The sequence below is a fragment of the Rhinopithecus bieti genome, unplaced genomic scaffold (genome assembly GCF_001698545.2).
Source record: "Rhinopithecus bieti isolate Rb0 unplaced genomic scaffold, ASM169854v2 scaffold_18153, whole genome shotgun sequence".
NCBI classification, from domain to species: Eukaryota; Metazoa; Chordata; class Mammalia; order Primates; family Cercopithecidae; genus Rhinopithecus; species Rhinopithecus bieti.
Window position 1 is genome coordinate 1,810,399 of NW_016809139.1, and position 10,903 is coordinate 1,821,301.

General features: G+C 58.8%; 1 protein-coding gene across 2 annotated transcripts in view; it reads left to right on the plus strand.

Moving 5' to 3' along the window:
* CFAP410 (cilia and flagella associated protein 410) overlaps positions 1–9,418 on the plus strand; it is an 11,368-nt gene extending 1,950 nt beyond the window's left edge. The window contains exons 2-7 of one of the 2 annotated variants that reach the window (XM_017888723.1): positions 1,077–1,095; positions 2,749–2,795; positions 5,204–5,433; positions 6,426–6,597; positions 7,485–7,578; positions 8,046–9,418. In XM_017888723.1, coding sequence (XP_017744212.1) covers positions 1,077–1,095; positions 2,749–2,795; positions 5,204–5,433; positions 6,426–6,597; positions 7,485–7,578; positions 8,046–8,174 — 691 coding nt within the window. In that variant the 3' untranslated portion in view covers positions 8,175–9,418. The remainder of the gene's footprint in view (positions 1–1,076; positions 1,096–2,748; positions 2,796–5,203; positions 5,434–6,425; positions 6,598–7,484; positions 7,579–8,045) is intronic. The other variant, XM_017888724.1, reaches the window with a different exon arrangement.
* The last annotated feature ends 1,485 nt before the right edge of the window (positions 9,419–10,903 follow it).

Genomic DNA, 10,903 nt, shown 5'->3' on the forward strand with positions numbered 1-10,903 from the left:
GGGCGGGAGTGGAACGGGGGCAGGTGCAGGGGCGAGGGCGGCGTAGGAGTCAGGGGTCAGGGAGGGGAGGAGACCAGGGGTCGGGGTCGCCGGGGCCCCCCATTTCCCGGCCCGCCTTTGCCCCGGCTGCCCTGTGGGCCAGATCTGATGTCTGGGGTTGCCAGCAGTCACTGGGACCAAGTTGAATAGGAGAGAGAACTGAGCTCTCGAGGACTGAGTCAGGAAACACGTTGCTAATCAGTACTGGGGGCGGCCGTGCCAAGGGTACGCCTGGCAGGTGATAGGAAGGGACGTGGGTGCGGTGGGACCCATGAAGGCTCAAAGGCTGCGTCTCACTGGGCTAAGGAAGACCAGGAGCTTCCAGAGGAGGCAGCCTGGAGTTGAGGCCCACACGATCTCCAGGGCTCCCTGGGGACTCAGAGGAGTCGCTGCGCCCTGTCAACTGGCCGCACCGTGCAGGCGGGGCGTGGGGGTCAGCGAGAGCAGACGCTTCCTCCCAGGGGTATCCCCATACTGCCCAGAGTGAGCTCTTCCCTGTTAATTAAAAAGCTTTTCTCTCTGCCCTGGCACATCTGGTGTTTTGGCTACAATTCCCCTGTGTCATTTGCTTTCAATAATGCATTTCTGTGTTTTGCACGGGGTGGTCAGTACTCTCACTAAGCTGGAAGAAACAACAACCCTATTTCAGGCTTTTAAAGTTTGCTTTGTAAGTCGCCTGTTCACCCGTTGAACTTGGCCTCTTATAAAGACGCCCTTTTTGATGTCTGTCAGTGAGAGAAATTAACCTTCCGCCATTCAGGGACCATGAGGAACAGTTCATCTTTTCACGTCTTACCAATGGCTCTGCTGCTCCTTATCTAAAAGGTGCCACCCCAACGTCATACAGTGTAGTTGAAAATCAAGTAAAACAATTGTTTACACCTTTGCCGGTTATCTGGGCAACCTTCCTTTTTGCCATGCCATTAAAATCCTAGAATCTTAAGTTTTGTAGGGAGTCATTGGTAATTTTTGGAATTTTTGTCTTCAGTGTTTTTTATTCAGCTTTAACAAAATTAAAGTATCTTTTCTCTCCACAGGGGCAGCCGCCTCACAGATGTAAGTATTGCTCTGATGGTCTCCAAATGGCCTCAGTCCCAAATGTAGCTTCTTCCCCAAGAGAATTTTTAAGTTGACAAAACTGCCCCCATCAGTTCAGTCCCACACTTGGTACTTTGTTCACTTAGCGGGTTTCGTTATGCAGAACCACTAATGGTTATTATTTTGCTGTTCCCGTCAACATAAATGAAATGCCCTTTGTCACTTGGTCACAGAGGAGGGGAGCAATAGTTTGGAACTTGCTCTCACCTGGAAAGGAATCCCAGGAGGGTTTGTTTTACTTTGTTAAGGGGAAGTTGAAGGTCTGCACCCCCTCTTCTTGGTCACATCTAGCCTTGTGCCCCCCACCGCTACCCAAAAGGCGAGCAGAGAACAAGCCCTGCTGGGAGAACTTGAGCGTGTGCGTCTGTGAAAAGATTTCTTTCTTCTCTTCCCTCATTCTCTTTCTCAGTCCAAAATGTCCCCAACTTCCAACTTACACAAGGATTGCATACCAATTGTTTCTTTCTTTCTTTCCTTTTTTTTTTTTTTTTTTTTTTGACACGGAGTCTCGCTCTGTGGCCCAGGCTGGAGTGCAGTGGCACAATCTTGGCTCACTGCAACCTCCACCTCCCGGGTTCAAGCGATTCTCCTGCCTCAGCCTTTGAGTAGCTGGGACTACAGGCGCCCACCACCATGCCTGGCTTATATTTGTACTTTTTGGTAGAGATGGGGTTTCACTGTGTCGGCCAGGCTGGTCTCGAAGCCCCTAAGTTCAGGTGATCCACCTGCCTCAGCCTCCCAAAGTGTTGGAATTACAGACGTGAACCACCATGTCCAGCCCAATTATTATTTATCTCTTTATTCTCTGTTTTTTAAATTTGAACTGTACCTTTCCTTAAAGACCAAAAAAAAAATAAAAAAGCCTGGACACATGGCACCGGATGTAATCTGTTTTGTGCTGTAACTGAAATACTGCATGTTTAGCAGTGAATATATAAACACACCATGGCCACCGACACGAGTCCCTCATACATGGGATGCATCTCACCAGGCTGTGAGCTCGCTGAGGTTGGGGCCCTGCCGGTCACCCAATCTGCTGGTGCCATGCCTGGCGTATGGTGGGCTCTCACATATGTGGGAGCTTTGCAGGTTGTGAAGGCTTTGTGGACCACCCTGGGCACCTCACCCCTGAATTGACAGTACGAATGTGATCTGAGATCCAGCTTTAAGCCTGTCTTCCTTTTGGCCCAGACCTGTTATCAAGAAGGGATTTCCATCCTTTCCTTGCTTTCTGTCCTTGCATAGGGGACATTGGGGTCCCCTTACCTGATGTCCTTTGAGGACATCTAAAGTAATGAGTGCTCTGTCTCTACTGCTGGCAGCATCTGTCAGCAACGATGCTGTTGTAAAATGTAATAAAGAGAGAGTGCGTGAAAGGAGGAGCCTCACGTTTCTCCTTCGGTCTGCGGGGTGTCTGGGCTGCAAGGTGGCATCAGGGGAGCCTGGCATGCTCGTGGGCATTCACCCTGGGCACACTGGCTGAGCAGGGCTGTGCCCCTCAGGCCCCGGAAGTGGGTTGGCCATGGCTGCGACAGTTCTCTGTGGCTGACGGCAGTGCGGCCGCGATGCCCTGCTGGGCCGTGCTTGCTAGTCATGCTCTTTTCCTCCTAGATTTCCATTTGCCGGGAGATGCCCAGCCTGGAAGTGATCACGCTCAGGTACCTCGCTCCTGCCACCATGCTCAGCCTGGGGCCTGGAAGCCGGGGCAGAGCCTCACGTCCCTCCCGTGGGACCCAGTGCTGTGACATAACCTAGAAACCTCCAGCACAGACTGAGGGCGGCTTCCAGAAGGGGAGGGGCCGGGACAGCGAGAGCTGGGTCTACCCCGTGGCCCCATGTCTGTCCTTCCTCAGAGCCTCACCTGGGCCTCCTGATAGCTCCTGTTCCCTGCCTGCCCTGCTGTACCCCTGCCCACCCTTGGCCTGTGTGCTCCGATAAGCTATCGCTGTGTTCACTGGGCCAGTCGGTGGCCTGCCCTGACCGCCCTCGCAGTGGCCACATCTGCCCGAGACCCCCAGGGTCCTGGCCTCTTCTCCCCCCCAGTGCCACCACTGCTCACCAGTTTCTCTGCACGCCATGACCTGTGCCCCTCTACTGTGGTCACTGCCCTCCCAACAGACTAAGGGAACCTTAAATGAACAAATGTTACTGGAGGTTTAGGCAGCTGGGGTATATGCGGGGGCTCTGGGGAAGAGAAGAGCTTCCTTCATCCCTGAATTCCCTCCTGCCTACTGTGTGACCCAGGGAGGGAGCGGACGCTCATGGCTCACCGCTGCCCACCAGACGCTGGGTGGGAGCCTTCTCTGGGTTTCCGCATTTAAAAACTCACAAGGGTTTAAACCCTGTGGGGAAGGCCCACCCTTTTGTTTGGCAGCTCGGAAGGCTCCAGGGCTTGCCCTCTGACAGTAGCTGTTGCAGGCCCCTGATCCCTGTGACCTACCTTCTTGATTTCACAGGCAGCCACAGGCTAGGCCAGCCCCTGCCCATCCTCTGTAACACCCTCCAAGGTTGGCATCGCCATGGTGATGCCAGTGCCCAGCCTGCTGCCTGCCAGGGGCTGAGGCCAGTCCATCTGGTATTCAGGCATCCCCAGTGCGGGCATCAGCCTGTCCTGCCCGAGTCTTGCTGAATGAACTGATGAATGAAATGGGCTTGGAGCATGCTCCTGGGCCAAATCTCAGCCCTCCCACCTATCGGCTGGCTAACCTTGGGCAAGGCGTGGCCCTGTGCCTCAGTTTCCTTCTTGTAACACAGAGGTATTATAAGTGCCCACCCCACAGGGAGACAAGGAGGAGATGGAGCCTGAGTTCAGAGGTTGAACAGGGGTGTCCGTGCCTGCTGCAGGGCTCGTTTCACTAGTCAGGTGACATTTACAGTGAGGCTGGGATTTCAGCTCTGCCTCCGAAAGCCTTACCTGACAGGGAAAGGTGAAGCTTGTGGCTCCCACGATGGCAGGAAGCTGGGGCGGGGCTGTGGATCCAGCCCTATGCCCGCAGTGCACTGAGTTGCCCAGGGGCCGCAGGGCCTCCGAGCATCAGGCCTCTCATGTGCGGGGCCATTTCTGGAGGGACAGGACCCGGAGGGTGTTCCCCGATTTCAGGTGTGTGGTGCCTGCACACCCGACAGCATACCACGCCCGACTGCACTGGAGCGGAGCAGGTAGCTTGAGGCCACAGGTGTGGTCCGCACATCAGCTGCTGCCTGTGCCTGGGGCAGACTCCATCCTGGAAAGGGTCCCATAGACTGACTTTTGCTCTTGGTAAAATGGGGCGGCCTCATAGCTAGGAGCTGTGTGAAAGGATACCTGGGAAACACCCAGTGAAGGGGTGGCATGGGGAGGCGGGCTCAGCACCGGCCTGGTGACTGCCCCCTTCCCAGGCGCCTGCGGGACTCGAGTTCAACCCTCCAGGCTGGGGGTCTTGGCTCTCGGCTGGCGGACGCTCCACACCTTTGAGGGCCTGCGGGAGCAACTCCGCGTGTTCGCTTGTGGAGGGGACGGACCCCACGCTGTCGGGTGAAGCCTTTAGGTCGCCGCTGCAGGCTTCCTGTGTTTCTCTACTTCTCTGACGTGTCCACGTTCTGTACAATGGAAATGAGGCCCATCCCCAGCGTTGCCGCTTCCACGTGGGGGTTTGGAAGGTCCGTGCTCACTTCCATGTCACATGGAGCTGGCTCATGTTTTTTGCCATGAGTTTTTCTGGGCACTCCGTGCTTTGGGGCAACATGATATGTCCCTTGAGAGGCCTTAGTTTTCCTGGCCCATGAAGGAGGGCCACATCCCTCACCTCCCACTCTGGCGACCTGAGGAGCTGATGCGGAGCATGGGGCCACGGGGCTGTTGCTGGCAGGGTCCACCCCAGTCCACCTTTGAGTTCAGGACCCGGCCTTCCTATAGCTCTCTCCTCGGCCCAGGTCCTGCTGCACATGACTCATGACATCCAATTTGGGCTTCTCAGGCAAGGGCAGGGACACAGATCCCGTGAGTGCCTGTTCTTGGGGCTCGAGATTGAGAGGTGGCCCTGGGGGCCCCGTCCACATCCCTCACTGACTGCTGGTCTCCGTGCAGTGTCAACAGCATCTCCACCCTGGAGCCTGTGAGCCGGTGCCAGCGCCTGAGCGAGCTGTACCTGCGGAGGAACCGTATCCCCAGCCTGGCTGAGCTCTTCTACCTGAAGGGGCTGCCGCGTCTAAGGGTGCTGTGGCTGGCCGAGAACCCGTGCTGCGGCGCCAGTCCCCACCGCTACCGCATGACCGTGCTGCGCACCCTGCCGCGCCTACAGAAGCTGGACAACCAGGGTAGGTGGCCGCAGTGGGGTCACTGGCCCTCGCAAAACAATCCCTGGCAGGGGATTTCCCCAGCCCTCTTTCCTCTTCTCCTTTTCTGCAAATGCCTGGTCTGGCGGGACACATGTGCCTGTGAAGTCTCCTCAGAGGCCCTTCCCCTGCTTCTGTGTCTCTTGATCCCGCCACCTGAATGCAGCAGCGCAGCATAGGGTCCCTCCTGTGACTGTGACAGTTTATGTATCCCCCAGCGACTGCAGGACCTGGTAGCAAAGCAAAAGGGTTCCTTCTTTGGCTTCTGTGAGTAGCAGTGCTGCTCTGACCATTGCCATGCGCCATGGCGAGCGGAGACGTCAGTATCTGGCAAGCAGCGTCGCACTGGTCCACAGGGACTGGGCAGGCTCCACGGGCCACTGTGAACCTAGGGTGGCTGTGCCCGTCGTGCTCCCGCCGTGGGGAGGGGCTGTCCCAGCACCGCAGTGCCCGCTGCGGCACTCCACCTATTGGAGGCGCTCATGCCTCCTCTGGCCAGCGCCAGCACCAGTGCGGTTTTCCAGGCCACGGTTTCATGCTGCGTGTTAATCCTTGGCATTCTCAGCACGCTAGTTTCTCATCCTTGTCAGCTATACGGGCACTAATATTTTCTCCCAGACAATTTTATTACTATTAGTAACTTCAGGGAAATTGATACGTGAGTGCAATGGAATAAATTCAGTCTGGTCTGGTCCTTTTCCTGTTGTGTCTTAGTTGAGGTTTTCATGAGTATTTGCTTCTGGCCAAGGCTGGTGTTTAGATTCCCGAGCAGCCCTCCACCATCTGTTGTGTATCGGCCTGTGTCGGGCTGGGGATCAGCTCCTATTCTGGGAGTTGGCCCTGGAGGTGGACACACATGCATGCATTTCACAAGCAGACTGTGCCTGAGGCTGCAGCGAGGATGGGAGCTGCAGCGCGTGTGGCCTGCATGTGGGTGAGGCCACTCATGCTGTTTTCTGTCCTTCATCCCAAAGCTGTGACGGAGGAGGAGCTGTCCCGTGCACTGAGTGAGGGAGAGGAGATCACCGCCGCCCCGGAGAGAGAGGGCACAGGCCACGGCGGCCCCAAGCCATGCTTCACACTGAGCTCCCTCAGCTCCGCTGCTGAGACCGGCCAGGACGCGCTGGACAGCGAGGAGGAGGCGATGTGAGGCTGGAGGGCAGCAGGGCCTCCGCCCGTCCCTGTCCCCAGGGTCCTCCCACGGGGAGCGAATGCGGCTTCCAGTGAGCTGCCTCTCTGGGAAGTGAGGGAGAGGGATTATCCAGGGCGAGTGTCCGTTCTCATCCGTATTCTCTGGGAGTGACTCAGTGCCCAGGTAGTGATCTCAGTGGCAGGTCCATGTTTTGCCCAACAGCAGGTAGGAGCAGGAGAGGGGGGTGAGCCAGGCCCTGTGCCCTGGCACAGAGAAGGCTCGCAGCACCAGAGCTTGTGAGGTGCAGGGAGCCCCTGGTGGGGGGTGTGGCCTAGGGCCACAGTCACTGGAATGGTTTGTGGGCACAGCCATCTGTGCCCGTACAGCCTTGGGCCCAGGGGCCGTGGAGGGGCCACAGGGCTGACTCTGCAGTGAGATACCAGCGCCTCCCAGGGCAGTTGGCTGTGCGTCACAAACGTGTTTGATAGAAGCTGGGCGCTTCTCTCCTGCTTGGCAGATCACACCCACTGCTGGTGCCTGTGGTGGGGGCATTGGGATGTGATCTCCGTTAGGCATCTGCTGTCAGGAGCTCTTGCCTGGCGTTTGTGTACAGATGCCCCCCACCCTGCCCCCGAGGCCCCGGTGGAAGGTATTACAGCTGGGGAACCCCAGGGTTCAGGGAGGACGCCCCACAGGTGAAGTAAGTGCTCGGCTGTCCAGGAGCTGCCATCTGTAGCCCCTGAGCTCATGGGAATCGCCTCCCTTCTCTTCCCCCTGTGTGCCAGGTGGGATTTGTATGAGCCTGTCCTTTGCTTGGATGTGACCTGCAGACAGGGTTTGCAGAGGCCTCCAGTGCCACGAGCTCCCTGACCCTCACACATCTTTGTCTCCCTCTCCCCAGCAGAGCCCAGGGTGAACTTGGCCTGAAGCCCCCTTCCCGGGACCAGTTTCCTTCCTTCTCACCCAGAGATGCTTCGAGCAGCCACAGGAGCAGGGTGAGTGACAGGGGCTGCTAGGTGGCCGCTGCTGCCTCTGCCCACTGCACAGAAATCGTGGGGAGGGAGGACGGAGCCTCACAGGGCCTCGAAGAGACGCGCCCCAGGGGGAAGCTGCGTGTGTGGGTCTGCGAATGCGCACAGATGTGTCACACATGCCCCGCACGGAGCTGTCCTGGCCCCTCAGCCTCTCCTGGTCTCCTGGTCTGTGGAATGTGGGCCCGGGCCCTGCTGGGCTGAGGGCAACAGGAGTCACATGGAAGAAGTGCCACACACATGTTCACAGGCGGGGCTCCTCCTCTGCTCAGATTCTCGGTATTTGCCGAATGGTCATTCACTTGGACGGCCCACGCCGCCGGGACCAGGTGCTCTGTGGTGGGGTGCCGCTGGCCAGGCCCCAGTCCTTGTGGAGGGAAGCAGCCTCACTGTGCTTGGTGGGCTTAGTCCGCACCCCTCTCTGCCCCCAGAACGTCCTGACTGCCATCCTGCTGCTGCTGCGGGAGCTGGACGCAGAGGGGCTGGAGGCCGTGCAGGTGACTGTGGGCAGCCGGCTGCAGGCCCTGCGTCGGGAGGAGGTGCAGGAGCATGCCGAGTGACCACAGGACCTGAGCGCCGCTCCACCGTCCACGGGGACCCCAGTGTCTTCCCCAGCCCCCAGGAGCTGAAGGGTGGCTGCCACAGCCCTGGCCCCACACACAAGCCTCCCCCGTTTGCCACATCAGCCAAGGGCAGGAGTGGGTGTTAAGTGCTGGCTAGCTGGAGCGGTGGAGATGCCTGTCCACACCAGAATGTCCCCAGGACTCCCCTACTGTGGTCTGGAGGTTCTGGGCTGGCCTGGGCTCTTAAAGGGAGGATTTTGCAGGTTGTCCTCCCTAATAAAAGATCTTCCCAAGGTTGATGTGGTGACATTTCCCAGTGGTCGTGACAGTCTTTCTGAAAGCAAGGGCCGTTTCTCGGCAGAATGAGGAGGTATTCACGAATGGCTTTGCTGATTCCAGCCCTTGGTCCTTGGATAGATTTCTGTTGAGCAAGGGAGACTTCCAGAATGCTGGCGTCCGTAGGGACATCTGCCCTGAGCTGCTCTAAGCAGGAAGGCAGCAGCCTCCCACATCCACGGGAGAGGGTTTTGTTTTCTTGGCCAGGCTGGGCAGGTGCACCTTCCTTTCTCTCTCCTGTGAAGAACTGCAGGGGGGCCCTCAGCTGTGAGGCTGTGGATGAACAGGCCTGTGTGCTCTGGGGGCTGGGCCTGGCACAGGAAGCAGCTGGACTAGGGGAGTCCTTGGAGCATCTGAGAGGGGTTTTCTTTCCTCTGGGAAGTTCCAAGTCTTATGAGGATGCCACGATCTGGGCAGTGACCCGTGGTCCTGGGGACCTTCCTAGTACCCCCAAAACCAAGGAGGCATTCACGTGAGATGGGGAGTCAGCCTTCCAGCTGGTGTGTAGGAAAGCCAGCTCCCTGGGCCCTGGTCCTGTGTGGGGTTGGGACCCAGATCTCCGTGAGATGTCCCCATCCTCCGCCAAGCGGTGATGCGTGACCACGTGTGCAGGCCACCGCTCTCCCAAGCTCAAGGCCATGCAGTGTGATCGTCACCAGAGCCAGCTGCAGCATTGGGGCAGTCACTGTTGCTGGACTTGGGGAAGCCCAGGGTGAAGACAGTCACTCATCTGTGCAAACTCTCCACAAGGGGTGCGATCCCTGCAGAAGGGGTGTGATCTCTGAGCAGTGGGGAGTGGAGTCACCACTTGGGACATGGAGGGTGGACAGTTCAGGCCTGTGTCTGCCTCCCTGGGACTGTGGGGTGGGCACCCGGCGCCCTCAGTAAAGTGCTTCCTTGGAATGATTGAGGTCGTTTTAAATTGAATCCCCTTCCACTGCCCCTGACGTGGGCTGCTGTAGGCATGCAGGGCTTACACCAGCGCCCTCCTGCCCCACACCGTGTACACCTCGGTTGGGACAGTTGGGTGGGACCGCAGGGCAGCTGCCTGCCTTCAGCCCCACGGTTCCCCGCCCTCCCCCCCGTCCCCATCCCCACCATTGCTGCCTCCACCCTCAGCCTCTTGCCGCTCCCCCTCCCGTCACCTCCTCACCCAATGCCCCCAGCCATGGAAGACAGCCAGAAGCACGTCCCGCCCGGGTACCCCACAGTCCCACTCCACTCCTCCCCAAGTCACCCCAGAAGTGGGTTCTCAGGCCGAGCAGGCACGGGCATCACACTGTATCCCATTCACCCAGTTCACAGGAGAGGACCAAGGGCCCAGGAGGCCGCATCACTCCGCCTGAAATGCCAGAAACGCCAACTCCATGCAGCCAGAAGTGGGCCTGTCACAGGCACTGGCCACCGCACGTCGCCCAGGAGGGAGGCGGCCACTGTCCCGGACATCAGCCACAGGCCACCACCTGGGTGCAGCAGCTGAGTGGCAGCTGAACAGGTTCTAACACCTCATCAGGCAGGGCAGGCCGAGGGGGGTCTACTCAGAACTGAGTCCTGATCCCAGATGGTGTGACACAACGGAGCCCCCCAAAACATGCATGTGGTTCCCCGGGCCTGTGAACCTGTTTCTCTGTTCCTTTGAGACAGAGTTGCAGACCCGGGAGCACTGTTCTTGGACAACTGTCCCCTCCTGGGCCTGGCCCCAGGACGGCCCCACTCAGAATGAACTAGAAGGCCCCTAGGTGTGGGCCCCTCCACCCCAGCTCCAGAGTTAAGCAATCTGCAGGTCTCTGGCACTAGGGCCAACACAGTGAGGGGCTCTTGGGAATATCAAGGTGCCTGAGGGCAGGAAGGTCCCCAGAGCCACCCCTCTGGCCTGAGCTCAACCAGGAGACTGCCCAGGGACCCTCGATGTGGCCTTTAGGCCCCTCCAAGCCAGGGTCTCCCTTGAGACACCTGTGTCCCGAAACCACATCCCCAGGGTGGCACTGCGGGAAGGAAGCAACCCTCCCGGGCAAGCCCCTGCCACCTCGGTGCTGCAGAGCCGCGGGTGCTGCAGGGCACGGGCTTCGACCACCACCCCAAACCACCTGCGGGACTCAGCCCTAGCCCCTGGTGGGCACAGCTTTGTGCCACCTTGTCTTCCCCTCCCACGTGTCCACCATCGGTGTCTCCTGGATGCTGGCTCAAGCCAGCCACCAGCCTGCAGGTTGGAGACCCCCACTCAGGCTGAGGTTGGGGAGACAGAGGAGTGAGACTGTACCCTTCTGCCCCCAGGGTAGGACCAGGAGGGGGCTCAGGTCACCCTGGTGGCCCCCAGGGAGTCCTGGAGAGCGCCTGTGGCCTCCCAGGGCACATGTCCCTTTGGCCTGGCCCAGGCACTGGCCAGAGGG